Source organism: Neovison vison, chromosome 5, assembly GCF_020171115.1.
Source record: "Neovison vison isolate M4711 chromosome 5, ASM_NN_V1, whole genome shotgun sequence".
Lineage (NCBI taxonomy): Eukaryota > Metazoa > Chordata > Mammalia > Carnivora > Mustelidae > Neogale > Neogale vison.
In genome coordinates, this window is record NC_058095.1 from 96,530,430 (window position 1) to 96,548,678 (window position 18,249).

At 42.3% G+C, this 18,249-nt stretch overlaps 2 protein-coding genes across 6 annotated transcripts in view; both read right to left on the reverse strand.

The window, feature by feature from the left end:
* N4BP2L1 (NEDD4 binding protein 2 like 1) overlaps window positions 1-3,516 on the reverse strand; it is a 36,252-nt gene extending 32,736 nt beyond the window's left edge. The window contains exon 1 of one of the 3 annotated variants that reach the window (XM_044249564.1): window positions 2,984-3,496. In XM_044249564.1, coding sequence (XP_044105499.1) covers window positions 2,984-3,159 — 176 coding nt within the window. In that variant the 5' untranslated portion in view covers window positions 3,160-3,496. Of the gene's footprint in view, window positions 1-2,983 lie in introns of all 3 variants that reach the window. The other 2 variants (XM_044249565.1, XM_044249566.1) reach the window with 2 other exon arrangements.
* A 5,111-nt stretch (window positions 3,517-8,627) lies between these two features.
* N4BP2L2 (NEDD4 binding protein 2 like 2) overlaps window positions 8,628-18,249 on the reverse strand; it is an 81,538-nt gene continuing 71,916 nt past the window's right edge. The window contains exons 7-10 of one of the 3 annotated variants that reach the window (XM_044249561.1): window positions 14,689-16,442; window positions 12,114-12,199; window positions 10,891-10,934; window positions 8,713-8,800 (exon numbers count right to left, since the gene is read on the reverse strand). In XM_044249561.1, the coding sequence (XP_044105496.1) occupies window positions 10,911-10,934; window positions 12,114-12,199; window positions 14,689-16,442 (1,864 nt within the window). In that variant the 3' untranslated portion in view covers window positions 8,713-8,800; window positions 10,891-10,910. The other 2 variants (XM_044249560.1, XM_044249559.1) reach the window with 2 other exon arrangements.

Sequence of the window (18,249 nt, forward strand, 5' to 3'; positions counted from 1 at the left end):
TATATAAATGTATAGATGACAAGCACAGAAATTTAACATTGATTTGGAAGACAAGACATATCCTAATTTCAACAACCTTTATTATTTCTTTAATCAGATGAGAAAAGCAGGGAAAAAAGAGGAACCCACATTTGTAAAAACGATCTTCTCCAATTTTTAAAAACTTGTTTTTATTTTTCTGATTTAAAAAATTACATATTCGTTATAGAAAATTTGGAAAATACAGAGAATAAAGAAAACACGAATTTCCCAGAATCCAACAATACAAGAGATGATAGCCTTACAGTTTCACTACTTTCTCTACATGCGCATTTTTTAAACAATTTGCCGTTTTCCTTCTCTCCCCCACCGGACCCACCAGGAAGGAGGGGAAGGCAGGTCCTTGAGGTCCGCCACACCATTTCATCCTCACCGAAGGCTTCCTCTTTGCTGAGCTGTGGCCTGTTTGCCTTCTTACTTCCCAGATTGCTACACAAAAGCAAAAGCCACCCCTCTACCCTCCCACAGCAGGGTCATGATCCTCTGCCTCCAGAACTCCGGAGAACAACAAAGTCAACTTCCAGCTGCCTGCTGCATTTCAGAGCCAGGTTTCTCCCCGGTAACACCTTGAAGATTTATCTCAGCTGATCAACATCTGAAGCGGCAACTAACACCTTATAAGATGTATACAGCACTTTAAAGTTTAGCAAGTTCTCTCACATTTTAACATCTGTGAGAGTCTTCTGAAATGGACAAAGCAGATATCCCTGTGTATCAGAAAAGGAAACCAAGGTGCAGAGGAGCTGAGAAAAGGTCATAGACAGTAAATGGCAGAGCTTGGATTTGAAGCCATAAATTGACTCCAAGGTCAGAGCTCATTGCCTAGCCATTATTAACAAACCATTCTTCAGACTGACAACTAGAAATTAAGAGCCAGAAGGATCTTCAATAAATCACCTAATCTAATCCCTTCTTAGTAGTCACATGTAAGGATAAGAAGTCCCAGAGAAGCTAGGTGATTGCCGAAAGTCACCAGCTTTAATGATGAAGAGGATCTAAAGGCCCAATCTTCAGACTCCCAGGCCAGTGCTCACGCCAGTCGTCCCTAGAGAGATGTTCTTTAATAAGCTGGTCTCTCATCCGGAGTCTTCTGGTGAGCCAAATGTCAACCAGGAATTAAAATCCTAAAAGTGTAGAATGTTAGAGCCAGAAGGGACCTTGAAGACCACCCCAGGCAACCCATTCACTTCACAGATGAGGAATCTAAGGTCCAAATCCCACGGCTTTTGATGTTCAGTTCTATGCACTTCCCTTCCACTCAACCTATCACTTCCCTTCTGAGTAGTTAAAAACAAAATCTGGCCAAAGATTTTACTTCCTTCTTTGACACTCAGCGTGCCACAGGCAAAATCAAAGTGAAACTAAACAGGACTTGAACTCAGAAGATACTTCATTTGCAACAGATGTACCCACCATGACTGTTATCACAAAATATCCGAGTTCTGCTGGGTTCTAAGGAGGCTCCCCCACTCTCCGCCCTCCACCCCCCAACCAAAGAGAAGGCCTACTGAAATCCCTGCTTCCTAGGAAAGGGTACCTATGACCCTTTGGAAGTCACCATCCCTTTAATCTGCGAAAATGTAGCAATACTGTTTCGCTAAAGGCTTTTACTCCACAAATAAGCCAGGAATCCGAATTAAAACTGGCAGCACATCCCCAGAGCTGTCACAGTTCTCTGACCCCAATGGACTCAGACCCTGATCCCACCATCTTTGTATACCTCCCCCCCCCCCACCCAAATCAGCTCCTCAACGCCAGCTAACCCTGACTCTGCAGCAGTTCCATGGTTCTACGGCTAGCCTTACTTCTCTAATGAGATGGAAAGCTCTTTGAGGGCAAGAAGCTACTTCCACCGCCCCTAGCTTCAAGAAACTTGAAGAAGGATAAACCAAACCATGTGTAAAACCAAGCGCGGTCACAGAGGTGTAAACAGGAAGCCAAGGAGCGCAGAAGACGTGCGTCTACTGCTGGGGAGGAGGGCAGCTGCTGGGTAAGGGAACAGATCCGAGTCTTAAAGGGCTAGTGGGATCAGTCGGGCAAAGGTAGGCGGAAGGCAAAGCCAGGCAGGCGGGCCAGCGTCAGCACAAGCAAGGAGAGAAACAGTTCAACGCTGCCGTAGCATCAAGTGCAAGGCGGGGAGTGGTGAGAATTGAGGCTGTAGCGGTGGGCCCAGCAAGGAGGCAACAGGCAACAAGCGCGCGTAATTCGCGCTGACCTGTACCGGGAGAGCAGCTTACGCAATTCGCGAGTAAACGAATTTGGGCGCCCATTGCGAGGCTCTCTCAATGACCGCCGCGCCAGCCCCCTCCCCCGTGCACCTGTGCGCCTTCGCAGCTGCCAAAGCAAACGCAGGGCTGCCTCAATCCGCTAGATTTTCAACGCGGGCCGCACGCCGCCCCCACCCCGGCCACGGCCAAGGCCACGGCTGCCTCTAGCCCCCCGCCCCCTGGCACGCTCGTTTCTCCGCTCTGGTTTAAAACGCCTGTTGACGCACTGTGGCGGGTGCCTGCGCGCTGGCGGGCGGCCCCGCGGTTTTCTCTGCAGTTGTCACCGGGGTTCCTGAAGAAGAATCCCTGCGGGCCTCCCGACCCCGGGCTGGAGAGGCCGGGGGCGGCCAAGGCTCCCTCGGCCGGGCTGGCCCGGGGCCTGGCACGGCGCCCGGGCAGGGGCCGGTGCCATCTGGGGCTTGCGCAAGGCGCAGTGCCGAAATCAGTCCTCCCGGGAAAGCGCAGCATGGAAACAAACAGGACGGGCCGCCCTCTCTACGCCCGCGGCTGAGCGGGCACCGGGGACAGCGCGGGCTTCCCCGCAGCCAGGCTCGGGCCGGGGCCAGGACCCAGGCGGGCGCGGCGGCGGGGGTGCGGGGGGCGCGGGGCGGAGCGGCCCAGGGCAAGGGCTCGCTCGCTCGGGGTCCGCGCGCCGGCGCCCAGGCCGTTGTCATTACCTGGCCAGTGTAGTTTTCCCCGAGCCCGGGAGGCCTCGCAGGAGGTAGAGGTGTTTCCTAAAGCTGGGGCGCCGCGGAGGTGTCCCACGCGGGGGTGGAGGGGCCGGCGGCCGAGGTTTCTGCTGCTGCTGCTGGAGGCTCAGCCTCCCAAAGGATTCAAGAAAACTCTCCTCCATGGGGTGGGGGCTGGCTGCGAGAGCCCTGGGTTCCCTTTCCTGAAGTCACCGTCTTGGCCAAAGCTGTTGTTTTTGTGGCTCTCCGGCCATGTGATAGATGGAGGGGCGGGCGCTCGGAGCCCAGCCCCTCCTTCCCACCCGAGCGAGCCGCGCTGCGTGGGAGGGGGCGTCCCTACCTGGAAAGCTGGGGACTCTGGGAGACTGGCAGCCAGGAGACCTGGGTGATGCTCCCTACCCCCTGACCCCCAGCCCGCTCGCCGACCTCCTCCCTTGCCTCTCGGTGCCCTTTGCCCTGAGGGGAAAGGGCCTGCGGGTTGAAACACAGATACTTCCCCCAGCCACCCGCCGTGGAAGTCAGGCCCTCTGCAACAACCCTCCTCCACCCACCACCCACCCCCGACTGGCCTAGACCTTGAAAGTGAAATAATTTTAGTCAACGATTAAAGAACGTGAACAGCATTTTGAATAGTAACAGTAAAGTCCATTGTCTTCCCCAGTTTGGGAGCACCAATATCTGGCTAGTGGCCCAGCGGCTCACACCGCTGTCCCACGGCCTGTGTCATTTTTCTCCTCCTTCTTCTTCTTTTTTTTTTTTTTTTTTTGATCCTTCTTTAGCCTGCCAAAAATATTCTTAGAAAGCTTTGTTGCTTCTACATAACTTTAAATCTCATCAGAAAAAGCACCCCTTAAAATTCAAATTGATGTATGGACAGTAGCATAAACAAGGTCTCATGAGAAGACCTGCACTGCCCAGGTACTTGCTTGGCTGCCACCTGAGAAGACGTGGCCTCTCTGGAAGGATTTCCGCTCCCCAGGGAAAGGAGCAGTCTCTGGAAATCATTTATAGCTAAGTATCCAGAATTATGTTCTAAGCTCCAGGAGCTGGTGAGTGCCAGTCGCTTGATCACCATGGCACTCCCCAGTATTTCACACTCAAGAGTGTGATAGACTGATCCTATTTTTTGAACCAAAATTCAAGATGCATGGACTGAAAGAGACAATATTGAAAGTACCATGTTGGAAAAATCCACGATATATGGTGGCTTTGGCTGTAATAATTACAGTAAAGCAAATGCATTTTGTTTCTGGCAGCTAAGGTATGAACATTTTTGGAAAGGAATTGTGAAGAAAAGCAATTTCCTTCTGAAACGAAATCCAGAGATTTCATAATAAACTTTTGAAAGAAGGACCTAAGTAGGGAGGGGCTCTGTGCTGAGAATCACACATTCCCCTTGGGATTCCCCTGGAGTGGTGGGGTGGGGAGATGGGCTGCTCACCCCTTGGAATTCCCTTCCCAGAATCAGTGGAAGGATCTTGGCACTGCTGAGAAAACTAGAATTTCAAAAGCTTCTCTAAATATTAGGGGAAAACCATAAGGAACAGAAAATACAGATGACTCATAAAAATAGTGATGCTTAAATGTAGGTATCTTCTATTTCTATATTCTATCATACTTCTAATAAGAGGGTTTTTGCCCAGCCTCAAATACTACCTTTTTCATTCTAGACTTGCACCATACAATAGAGGAGCCACTAGTTACATAAGGCTATTGAGCACTTGAAATGTGGCTAGTGCAAATTGTGATTAAAATGCACACTGAATTTTGAAGGTTCAGTATGAAAATAAATGTTAAAATCTCATTAATTTTTATACTGATTATGTGTTGAAATAATATGTTGGTATGTTGGGTTAATATATAATTAAAATTAGTATCACTTGTTTCTTTTTGTTTTTTTTTAATGCAGATACAAGAAAAGTTTAAATTAGACACGTAGCTAGTATATTTCTATTAGTGCTGCATGAGACCTTGCATCCACTACTATTTTCTTCTACAGAGGGGGTCCCAGGCGATGTGGGATAGGGCACAGGAAGACACACAGCTTTGGAGTCTAGAGGTTGTAGTATATGGAGTCTGCAGTGTCTGGCAGATGGAACTACTGAGTAGAGGCTGAGGAATAAGAGTGTGTTGCTCAGAAGAAAGGTCTGAGCTACAGACAGAGCTTTGGAAAGTTTTTCCCTATGAGAAAAAGTTAGACAAACAGAGCAGACAGCTGAAGAGGGGGCCCTGGGGACACCAGCATGTAAGTACTATGCCTTTGAAGTGGATCTGCCAAAGGAGAGTATGGGAGAATGATCAGCAAAGCTGACAGAACTCTAAACTAGAGATGTATGAAGGCCCAGGGAAGAAGAGCTTCAAGGAGGAGAAAATACACAGCAGTACCTAGAAGTGAACCTGGACACTTTTCCTTTTTTTCAATCCTCCCATTTAACTAGTCAACAAGCTCTAGCTTTTTTTTCTGATTTATTCCTCTAAACGACACTGTTTAAAGTTATCTGTGTATGTGTTTCCCCCCACTAGACTATAAGTAGAAACAGTATCACCCTTGTCCCCCCAAGATCTAACAACACAGCCTGACATTCAGGAGGTGCTCAGTAATTATATGTGGACCGGAACTACTTTCTCAATAGATAAGTGTGATCTTGGGATTTACTAAATATTAAGAGAAAAGCAAGATCATGGTAATGTCAGTGAAGGAGTAAACAGTAAATGAATTGACGGATCTGAGATCCAGCTTGCTAGGAGCTGCAATCACATCTTTGCTGGTTCTCTCTAGGTGGCAGCCTCCAGAGATCTGGGCTAACCTGAGTCCGAGGATCCCTGTGAAAACACTCCTTAGTGCCCTCATTTCATCCAACCAACTTTTCAACTCTGTTGAAAAAAAAAAAAAAAAGTTCTGTTCCATTTCTCGTTTATAGGATGACCAGCACAATCTTACTTTGCTGCACTTGAAACCATTACCATGGCAGATGGAAACAAAATTATAAATCATTTTCAGCAAATGAAACATTCAAATGTTTCTCTAATTATTACTGTTTAAGAGACATGGAAAAATGAGTACATAAGAAGAACTAGTGAAAACCAGGAACTTAACCCTCAAACCTACAGCTCCAAATAACCCAGGATTTGGAAGGCCTAATTATAAATCAGCCCCAGGTTTCTACCCCAGAGGTGCCACGATGGCAGAAAGTCTGAGACCAAGACGGAGCTTTTGAAGCAGTCTAACCAAAGACCCTGGAACGTGTAGAACCAGTGCAAACATGTAGGCGCAGTTTTCCCAATGCTTTCCAATCCTATGTCTTTTCTTCCCCTGCCAAAATTTTTCCAAATTTTTTTCCTCAACAACATAAACTAGACTTATCCACACCCATATTCCTCTTGTCAAATGTAAGTGGTATAGATGGAAAGGACCGGAAGGACGTCTAGCTGGCCGTGCGTGTAGACTTCTGATTGCCCAGCAGCTCCGCCTGCACCTGCTGCCGCTTTCTGCCCAATCTGACCAGTCAGAAACAGGACCCTGTCCTCCTCTCTACCAACACTGTTCCCTCCTGGCTCTTCCCTCCTCCTTCCCCTAGAAGTCAGGTGGAGGCTGCAGGAAGCTCGAAGACATTAGGGAAAGGGAGACAAGGGAAGAGAAGTGATGCAGCATATCTATGTCCACTTGGCTGAATTGACAGGGGAAATGCACAGAACTCTGGTGTCCTGGGAGTGGTCTGCCATGCAGAATGTCCTCTGGATAAGCCTGATTTTGCTCACTGTGCTCTACTGCCTCTACCTCCCATAGTCCATCCCTTATTCTTTTTAGTGCCATACTCCTTCCTCAAGGTGAGAACCATATCTTCTCTCCCACAGCACATATCTGCCACTGTGCACACAAGTACTTAAGGACTATGAGCTTTAAAGCCTGGGAGCAAGAGAAAGTAGGCTCAGCCCATTTTTCTAAAGTTCCATTCTGGAAATTAGGGCAAGATAATAAAGACAGGGGCTTCAGAAAGCTGGGGACATTCTGGAACCTGGCACAAGCCTGGATAGATGGTCAGCTGGTTTGCATCAGCACAGCAAAAAGGTGTTTCACAACTGGTCACTACTCATGACATAAGTCATTGTTAAATATTTATAATATTACCCTTGGGTAAGGCACGGCAGTGTGGATTCTAATGTATTCATTAGAAATTCATATAAATATTGCCAGTGAAGGCCCCTAAGAAAGCAAGGCTTTGCCAGATACCTGAGTCCCCTCTGCCAATGTTTATGCCTCCACACTAATACCAGTTGTCTCCCCTGAAATCATCCCCCCCATGGCCAAAAGCAAGTCCAGGTTCACAATGGCTCTAGAAACCTACAGAGAGAGCAAGACTCTCAAGGAGTTCAAGCAAACCCCAAAGACCCTGGTCTCCATCTGGAACAGATCCACCATCTGGTAGAAAGATGAACTAAAGCTGTACGAAATGAGCATAAGGGAAAAAAATAAAGCTATTTTAAATAAAGCCCTTAATTCCCAATAAAGATGGCAGATGGAACACAAATATTTAATTGCCACTCTCTCCTTGAAACCCCACTAAAATGTTGGGGAGGTTGTTTTGTTATTATATTTAAGTATAAACTATAAGAAAAAAGAGAGAAGATTACAGCAACAAAATTCTGAAAACTGCAGAGCAAAGGCCACGTGTAAATTTGGCAAAAACAAACAACTAAACAAAAAACCCTGAATTATAGAAAGTCATGAGTCAACACAATTTACTCTGCATAACCCCTAAAATTTCAGGAACTAGAAGATTTGGGGTTGAAGGCAAGGCTCTAAACAGGAAGGTCAGTTGGAATTCTGTTTAAGAAACAAACATCCAGAGTCAGGCAATTGCCCACCTCCTAGAGAAGCCTGGAGGTTTATTTCCTGGAGATCAGACAGGATAGGGTGAAGTAGGAGATAAGATAAGACAGTTGGGGCTCCCTTTCTGAAAACAGAGGGAGTAAGAAAATGCCTATATGTTGGACAGTAAAATCACTCCTTGTTTCTCTTTTTCAAATATGAATTTTCACTTTTGGAGTTTGTTAAACTAAACTGAACTGAACAGTTTTTAAACTAAAACAGTTTTAAAAGATAGTTACCCCCCGTATGGCACAAGTCCCACAATCCCTAACCAATATCCTTGAGCTCAGATTTGTTTCAGAATTCAGAAAGTGTGCGTTTGTTTGTCTGTCTGTATACAGGACATGTGTATGTGTATATATAACCTTATATTCTGAGTGGGGGCTGGGCAGCCCATGGTAATTAAAAACATTAATATTTCTGCAATGAAATGTATGAATGGTCGCACTAGGTAGGAGAAATAAGGAGTAAAACTAACCTGTTAAAGCGTCAAGTTTTGTTCCCAATTTAGTTTTAATACCAAACATTTAAGAAACAAAACAAAACAAAAACAACTTTTGATTCAGAGCTTTTTGGATTTCGGAATTTTAGAAATGGAATCACAGACCAATACTTAGATATAAGACCTAACCTTCCATCCCGATGCGATTTTTAAAATAAACTACTAAACTTTTCTGTGTCTTATTTTCTTCCATAAAACAAATTAAAGTAGGGCAAATATCTTCAAATTTAGATAATAAAATGTTCAAGTTGTTACCTCTTTTGTTGAGTTTTTTATTGTTCAGATAACTAATCAAGAACAGTTGGACAGGTTATCCAAGCCAATTTTGGTATCCCACGAGTATATTGCTGAAAATAATCCTTTGGGTGGGCACTGAGCACTCTTTCTTGGTGGGTAGGATCTTCAACAGCACCAGGAAGACTGAAGAATGCAACTACAAACAAAACACAGGCCAAACAAGTCCAAAGAAAACAGTGACCTACATGGGATCTGCTGTCAGTTTATCAGGCTATTTCCCTATTTATGCCACTCCCCTGGCATCTAAGTCTTTACTCTGTCCCCACAGTCCCCACATCCTGCCTGGTCCTGCCTCATCCCAAGGGTCAGTCTCCCTCACACTGCCCCACCCCCTGTCTCCAAATCCAAAGGCATTCTCTGTCCCATTCCCTGAGGGTCCAGCTAAATACACTAAATCATGCAACTCATAAACCAAGTTTATGGAGTCAATGTGTGACTCTCCTCCATAACACAATTTCTGTTCTGTTCTGTTCTTTCAAATAAATGCCTGGGACATTTCAAAGACAATGCTTTAACTCAAGGAGGTATTTAGAGAAAGGGAATTAACCCTTCTAAGAGCTTATTATTTTTCAGGTACTATGTTAAGTACTTTGCACAAGTTGTTTCGCTAATCCTCATGTAATATTCCAGGACAGGTGGCTATTATAAATCTATTTCTATTTCTATTTCTATTTTCTATTATAAATCTATTTTCTTACAGGTGAAGAAATTGAGGCTCAGAGAGGGTGGTCAGACAGCCAGCCAGCAAGAGCTTCAAGCTGGGAACCCATCCTCCTTCTAGCCCTCTGCCCCACCTCCTTCCCCAAGAAAACACCCTGGTGACCACAGGAAGAGGATTTTGAAATAGGCAGGGACTTGAGGGTCCTAGAGCCAACCACATACTCCTGCTATTTCCCTCTACGCATTTCTATCTACCCCTTGAGGCCCACTAATCAGCACATTATGCCAGACACAAAACAGGGAGGCATGTTCTCATTGTTAATTATAAAAAATCCTGTACATAGCCCCAGTGCTGATAAAGAACCCCCCCATAAGAAAAGACTAATAATTAGGGGTGACTGCTTTGTAGGAGAAGACCAGAAGGCAGTCTAGCACAAATGTGGAAGATGAATATAAAAATCAAAAGTAGTATCCAGAAAGTGTCCTTGACACAAAACATCCAAATTTAGCAGACGGAAAAGACTCCCGAATTGGCCACAGCCAAATCTGTCCATGCTGGCTGCGTGCATTCCGTACTGGTGTCCCTGTGGGGCTGCCTCACGGAGGGGGGAGGGAAAACACTCCCTTCCTAACTTCAGCCCCAACATAAACTCCATGAGGGCAGGACTATTTTCATGGCTAGAGCCTCCAGGTGTAGAACAGTGTCTGAACCGAGGCAACTCAAGAAATATTTGTTGAACAAATAAACGAATTCCTTCACCTGCTTTCTCTGGAATTGCTCAGGGCCTCTTATCCCTTCTCAGACTATATTCATCCCACATTTTCTAAGGGTCCGTCGAATTTCAGGCTCTTTCCCCAAACCTTTCATCCTTCTCCTTCTTGCAGCAGAACCAGTTTTAAAAGAAATAAAAACATTTTTACTGGGTATATGTGTATTTCTAGCTGAGAAAGGGAAACCCAAAAAAACTCTTAGAAATAAGATTAAAAGGAAGAAAGAAAACATATGGTAAATGCAGAGTGCATTCAATTCTTATCGAATGCAGACACATGTACACTAAAATCATAGCAGCTGTGTTTATTTCATAATTTAGGCATTTGAAAAAAGTGCAAAGTGTTTATTTTAAAGTCAGCTCGATGTCAAGTTTAAAATATAACGTGAGTCTGTCTACATGTTTTACCTCCTTTCCTAAAGAATTTTTTAATATTTAAATATAACCTATATTCCTAATACCCAGCTCTCATCACACAACAATCTGGGGCAGAGGGGAAAGGTGGTAATCCCTCATAAACTGTGTTGACAGAATACTCTAAAATGTGTTCTAACCAAGAAAGTTGGAAAATAAATTTGGTAACGACAATCTAAGCTTTGTTGTATTTCACAAAAAGATCTGCATTTAAAGGAAATGGAAAATCACATGGGCAATGGCACACAGGGTTGCTATGGTAACAGACTACAGTTTTTATATTTACTCTTCAATTGTGGTACATAGAGCTATTACAACCAAATAATGTCAACATCCACTTCCTTCTAATCATACAGAGGTCTCTGGGATAAGTTGTACTTACAGTTCTGGAAACTCTCATTTTTAACCAATCTTCTTTTGTCTTTTCTAGAAATTATAATTAAAATACATATAATGGTGATTAATATTTGGCATCGGGGTTAAGTCTGTATCATTTTACTTAGGTAGGAACATTCTCAAAATGGCAAAAGAAACCCAATAACCACAAATGTCCATTTAAACATTTAAAATATTGGGATTGTATGAGAGAGAGAGAGAAAGAAAAGAGAGAGAGAGAGTGTGTGTGTGTGTGTGTGTGTGTGTGTGTGTGTTTGGGCAGCAATAAGTTCTCGATGTGGAATGAAAAGAAATAAGTTTAGAAAAATGTATTTGGTTTTACTAACTGGGCACAAAAAGAAATCTTTCCCACAGCTGTGCTTACTTAGATGAACAGTTAAGAAATACCTACTAGCCTGAACTATATAATTTTATGTTTCACTAAATCTTGTTTTTACCACTTACCTCATAATGTACCCCTAGCATTGCCTCTGGGAACATTTTTTTTTTTAAAGATTTTATTTATTTATTTGACAGACAGAGATCACAAGCAGGTAGAGAGGCAGGCAGAGAGAGAAGGAAGCAGGATTCCCGCTGAGCAGAGGCCCCCGCCTCTGGGAACATTTAAATCACTATTAACTAATGCCAACTCTCTTCCCACCTACATTATACAGTGCACGGCCTTTTCCGGAATTTCTATTACCTTTCTAACCTTCCCCACTAGTCTTCCTCCACCTGGAAAATGAATAGCCTGTCAGAACAGTCATGTCTCTCACTATGGACCAACAGAAAATACTAATAATGTGGTGCTTCCAAGTCAAGTAAATATGAATCTAATGTGTCACTGTTACTCTGTCATAACAGGATAAGACTGTGGGCTGGACAGGGGGAAAGATGTAAGGAAGAAAGGGCTCTCCCAAACTGGGCACCTCAGTCATCCACAGTAGGCCCTTATACCAGCCTCACTACAGCAGAATTGAGGAATTAAACACAACTCGCTCTTAGGGACGAAGTGAAGGAGCATGTACTATCCACCCATCCACATACAATCCTTCTCTAATTTAATATAAGGGATGTAGCCTTCCTATCACATTCAGTGATCAGATTTTCTCCAATTGTGTGTGTGTGGGGGGGGGTGTATGTGTGTGGTGGGCGTGTGTGTGGTGTGTGTGGGTGCGTTTTAAGGAAATCAGTTAGAGAAGGTCTTCTCTGAAAGCCATAAAAATATACCTCAACTGATGTCTTCCATTGTAAATAGATCATCTTCAGTGTCTTCCAGTCAAGGGAAACCACACAGTCATCAGGCAACAAAGATTCTGTGGAAATAAAAGGAAACAAATGTCATCTCTAATGTCATGCAGATATTGACCCTAAATGTGAAGATATGCAACATGATATATAGACTGACATAATGGTAAAAGCCTGGTTTGGAAGACACTTCACTGACAGCTAAAGCAGGAGTTAGTCTGTCTCAGGGCTTTACTGGTAAACACTATCCTGACTCAATGAAAATGCATATTTATACATGTAAAATGACATGTATCATAGCTCATATTCTCATTAAGTACAAATATATATGTGTATATATAATAACACACATATTACATATTATATTAGGTGTTACTGTCCCAGCACATAGGATGTCCTCTATTTCCTCTTTTCCTGTGATACATATAAACAGTGCAATGGTAGCCAGTTTAGTTTTTGTACAAACGGGTCCTTCCACATAAGAGTGTCTGGGGGAAAAACCCTCACAGACAATTAGGATGGTCATAAATAAGTTCAAACACTGATATGCACATATCAGCCTTACCAAACCACACAAAATGTTTACCTATCCTCACATATCCCTGGCAACATCGGTAGTTTCGTTTCTTCAGGCCTCTACGTGGCTTTACCATATAATGCGTCCTAGTATTGCGTCCTAATACTAGGACGCATTTGTTTGAGTTCCCTGCCTCCTACAAAAGGCCACTGGCCACAGATACATCAGAGCTTCACTTATCCACCCTGGCCAAACAAATCAGCACAGTTTCCACTTACAGTTTTCTCCTCTCCTTTTATAAGCACCTGCCATATCCAAACATGAAATTCTCTCCCCATGTATTTCTTTTCACTTCCACATTGAAGCCATCCCCCCAAAACCATAACCACATATTCTTCTCAACCATCCCTTAAGCACTGCTAACCTCGCTCATAAAATATTCATAAGCTTGTCATTTATAATTTCTATGTACAATAATTTTGTTTGGTGTTAGTCTTGTCTCCCCATTTAGAAAGTACGCTATTTGATGAATGAGGTCTATTTCCTCTAGAAAGCGTTCCAAAGCTTAATTAATGGATGCCTGATCATTATTGCTGATTATGATGTTATTGTGCATTCAAGGGAGGAGGAAGTTTAGAATCTTTTCACACCAGTGCCTTCATGTTTTCTGATGCTGATCTAAGGCAGTGCTTGTTAATCTCTTCGAACCATGAACTGCCGACCCCTCGTCCCATCCCAGAAGCTGATAAAATCTACGAAATGTCTCAGAAAAATGGTCCAGAATGACACAAAAAATTTTGCATATAATTTTAAAATATGGACCTAGGACTAAGACCACTGGCCTAAAATAACTTCACTTATCATTTAAAATTCCCTATAGCAAATGCAGTTCGATTTTTTAAAAATTGGCGTATTTCTTCAGTGCATCTAGAAAGATAGCAAATTGCAGCAAACTGTTTAAGATATGATTCTAGGCAAAGCTTACAAAAATGATAAACATAATGCTAGAAATGCGAGAGCCCATTGATAATTGTGATCTCTCGCCCTGAGATTTAGCCAATCTTGGGTCTGAGGTCTGAGGACCAATTCTGTGCAGAACAGCAGAAATTTAGGAGCAAAGTAAAAACCTCTGGAAGATAAGCTGTGAGATAAGAGCAGGGCCCAGGGACCCAGCTGGTGCAGAAAAGAAAGAATATCAGGAAGATACAGAAGAAGTATGGAGATTGGAGTTTGACTTCCTGGCTCTTACAGTTCTGTCCCCAAGGAAGGGGACACATTCTACTCCAGGAGATCACTACCACTGCCACTGATTTACAGATAAGCAAAAATGGAGATATGTGCTCCATTTCCTGTGTAAGACACGTAGCATCTTAAATGTGTTTAGTTAAATACTAAAGAAATTTATTTAGAATTTTACTTAGCATGTTACAAAAACATTCTCATATGTTTTAATCACAGGTGGGTTTTTCATTTCCAAAAACAACAATAGCAACAAGGAACCTTTCAAGTCAACCTGTCAGACTCCTTCTTAATCTTCTTTCTAATATTCTTCTCAGATAGTTGAAAAACTTAAACTTATTTCAGAATTTTTCATTATTTAATCTTCACTCTTCTTCCCTCTTTACTATGCTCATATCTACAAGTCATACTGTGAATGAGAAAGAAAAGGGTCATGTGCCAAATAAGGGAAATGTATAAAATAGATTTTTTTTTAAAAGGGGGTAACTGGGTAACTCGTCTCTATTTGTTACATAATTACTGTTTGCCTGCCTCCTCCTTTGTTCTTGTCAGTGCCTATTTATACAGAGAGTCCAAGGATTCTAAGTGTTCAAAGACACTTAAGACTGCCAGTCCTCAAGGTGGAGGCGTGACTCTGAAGACTGTGCACAATTTGCCAATTTCCTCTACTTCCACTACCAAAAAGCATCACAAGATCAATTAACTGCACGAAGTCACTAACACAAGGTAGAAACACTTCAAAAAAACTACTCCTATATGTTAAACTAGAATTTTTGTTTGGAGTGAATAAACATAGTTTACCCATTGGGACTCCAGGTGATCCAAAAAGCTTTACTAGTTGAAAGGCAAACCCTTGTGATAATTGCAGCTCAAGGGACTCAACGCCAGGGCTTGTAAAATCTTGGTTATCTTCAGTTTGCAAGAACTGTAACGGCTTGGGTTCTTCCCATGTCTCCAGCTTCTCATCAAAACTTTCATTTAAAAAGTGAAGATCAGAAGTGACCCTAAAAGAGTACAAGGGATCAGGCTGGCTACTTAAAACTCCTGAAGAAACAAACCCTATGTCACGTGGTTGGTTATCTACTCTTGTTTGAGATTTGGAAGTCAAAAATGATTTCTTGCTTGTAAAGGATACCATCCGAAAGCTAGATGTATATTGTAGCACAAGAGAAGGAATAGGGCTTTTGTAAAAATATACAGAGTGTCTATTAAATGGCAGGTAATGAGAATAAGATCGTCTACCAACATTTAGAGGAGGATCTTCGGTAATATCAAAGTAAAACCATGATGGGTGATGATTAAAAGTCATGAGTTTTTGTGTGGTCTCCTCCTTATTATGTATTGCTGAAATTCTGTCTTTTTCTTCTTCCAAAATAATTTTTAGTCCATGGCTTTCTGTTAACAAGCCACATTCACCTCTTTCTTTTACATCGATATAGCTCTGTGCCAGTAAGTTAAAGTTTGGAGCCAAATTGAAAAGCCATTTCTCTCTCCTTTTCTTATTCTTTGTTGAGTGTAAGTCACTCTTTGGGATATCCAGGTTAGGCAAGCAGCTTCTAAAGATACTTGTTTCTGTTGCTATGATTGAATCTGTATTCTCAGTTGAAGGTGACAAATCTTCATTTTCTATCAAAAGCTTCTCCTCTACCAGTGTTTCTGGACTGCTTCCTGGTACTGAAGTTTCTTCGGAGGTGGAGATCAATGTAATCAATTGTCCCCTGCTGTCTGGAGAGGCCAATTTTTGCCATCTATCTTTCTTTGGTCTTTGTTCACATATAAACTTATGAGGTCCCTCAGGCCAGCTCCCCAAACAGGATTGTCTCTCAGAGCCTGGCTGTAATTCTTCATCAGATAGATTGTTTGGAAAAAGAGGCCCAAAACTGCTCTTAGTTGCACTTACTCCTTGTTCCGTTCTTAAACCTTTATCTGAGGTTCTGGACGCATACTGATGGCACAGGATTGTTTCATTTTGGAGTCTTTTATCTACCTTCTCTCTCTTTTGCATAAATGAGCTGGGGAAGTCAGCAGATCCGCTCTGGACGTCTGATGCCGCGGGATGCCTATTTCCAGGATGCTTTCCTATCTTTGTGCCAGAGCAGTCATCACTTGTTACGCAGGAAAGATTCTGAGTCACTGTCAGGCAAGTCACAGAGTTTTCATTGGGCATCAGTGACACATTTAGAAATAAATCATTGTTTTCTCTAGGGAGATCATTTTTTAATGTATTGTCCAGCTCAACTACAGATACAACATTTGGAAAACTATCTTCAGGATTTATGCTTTTCCATACTTCATCTTTGTGGCTGTTCACTAATTCTCCTCGTTTATTTCCCAGTGCACCAGTGAAAGTGCACACTGATTCTCTTCTGGAGTCTTCAATGTCTTCCTCTTCACTCTGAGATGGGTCCTGATCTCCTAGCGTGTGGTAACTTACGGTTTCAAGTGAGTTTTCCTCCATGATTCTACTATGACTGTTCTGCTTTTTATTTCTTTTTCTGCTTCTCTTCTGTTTGGTTTTGCTGAGCCTGTGCCCAGTTTTCTTCAAATCTCTTTCTCTGAAATATAAAAGAATTAAGAACATTTATAACTTAATTATTTGTATAACACTAGCAAACTAAAACATATTCTTATTGTGCAAAGTTACAAATCATTAGTACAAGAGATTCTAAGGCGTTGTGTACTTGTGTACTTCGTAGTGTAATTTTAAACTACTTTGAAAAAGAGGGAAACTTTAATTCTCTCAGTTAAAAATGAGTACACTTTAAGAAAGTTACAATTCATTTTCACATACTTGTTTCATAAACCAATAACTTTATAAAAACCCAATATTTTTCTTAGGAAAATATTATTTATACATGCAAAATATTATATAAATAGCCTCCTAACAAATATCTTGGTTTTCCTAAATCTTGAATTTTGAAAAGTGTAGGGGGCATAGTCACAGAATGAGACAACTGTAGTAGCTTTAATAGCTAGGTTTTCACTAGGCATGAAAAGTGTGGCAATTAATTTGCTCCATCAAATTGCAAAGAACATTTGATGACAAGCAGCAAAGTTCAGCATTTGTGATATGTTTCTAATTGCCTACCTGGCAGTGGTTCCAAAGGAGAGGTTCCACCACTACTTTGTGAGGTGTTTGTAAATGTGTGAAGGCATTTTTGGTGGTCACAATGACTGGAAATGTGTCACTGGCACTTGGTACTGAGGCCAGGCATGTTTACCATCCTGCAATGCCAGAGACCATTCCACAGTAAAAAATTATTCCATCTTAAAGAACAACCGTGTTCCCACTGAGCACACTAAAATTTCACAGTTTTCCTTAATTGAAGGTAATCTTTTGATACTAACAGAAAAAAGAGGGTAGAGAACACTTTCTAATATAGAATATAAAGATCAGGTTATCTTCTATAAGGTACAGATGGAGACATAGTAAAATGCAGTGGGGGGAAGGACAGCAGACACAGCTGAGGAAAAAAAAATCTAGGAAAGAGAACAGAAATACAAATAAACAATTAAACAAGCAAACAAACATGGAAGCCAAAAGAGATAATGAAGAAAAATCTTAGTTGATTGGCTGGGTGTTGGACAAAGGAACTTGTCAAATCTGCCCCTGGTCCCTGGCCTGCTTTATTCCATCCCATGCTGTCAGACAATTTTCAATACACAGGAGCCCTGAACACCTTGTTCTTTGTCCCCTAATTGCTGCTGTCCTTGTTTACACATTCCTGGATATTAGTGTAGAAAGAACATTAGGAAATGCTAAATTACTCAGAAGCAGTTGTGATGGGACTTCTATAAAAAGAATGTCAAGTAAAGAATGCCATCTCTGGCAGTAACTCCTCATAGTCAGGTCTAGTTGATTCCAGTGAAAGCTTTAGTGGAAGCCTAAGGTGCAGTAAGTTAATGAGACTCATACTATAGATGAGAATGTTACTCTAAAAATAAACTGCACTCTCTTTGCCCAAACATGAACCATCCCATTACAGGGAAAGGAGGAAAGGAATAGGTAGAGCTTGTTGTTGCCTTATTTACTGCAGTAAATGGTAATATACTGGGGACCTAAAACTCATGCCAGGACTGGTGATTCTGTGGAGATGAAATCGCTTAATGTATAGCTTGAAACGGATCTCCACAGAACAAGGAAAGAGACCCCTAATCAGTGGAAATGGGGTTACTAGATATGTATGGTTTAACACAAAACAGGTTATAACTCCCTATACTATCAGGAATTCTAATGTCCACAATGTGACTTTGAAAACTGACTTAAAAAAAAAAACAAACTATTCATTGCACACTTGCTATGTATTAAGACTAGTTGCTTTATACGTACTAACTCACCTAATCTTCACAACAATGATATGC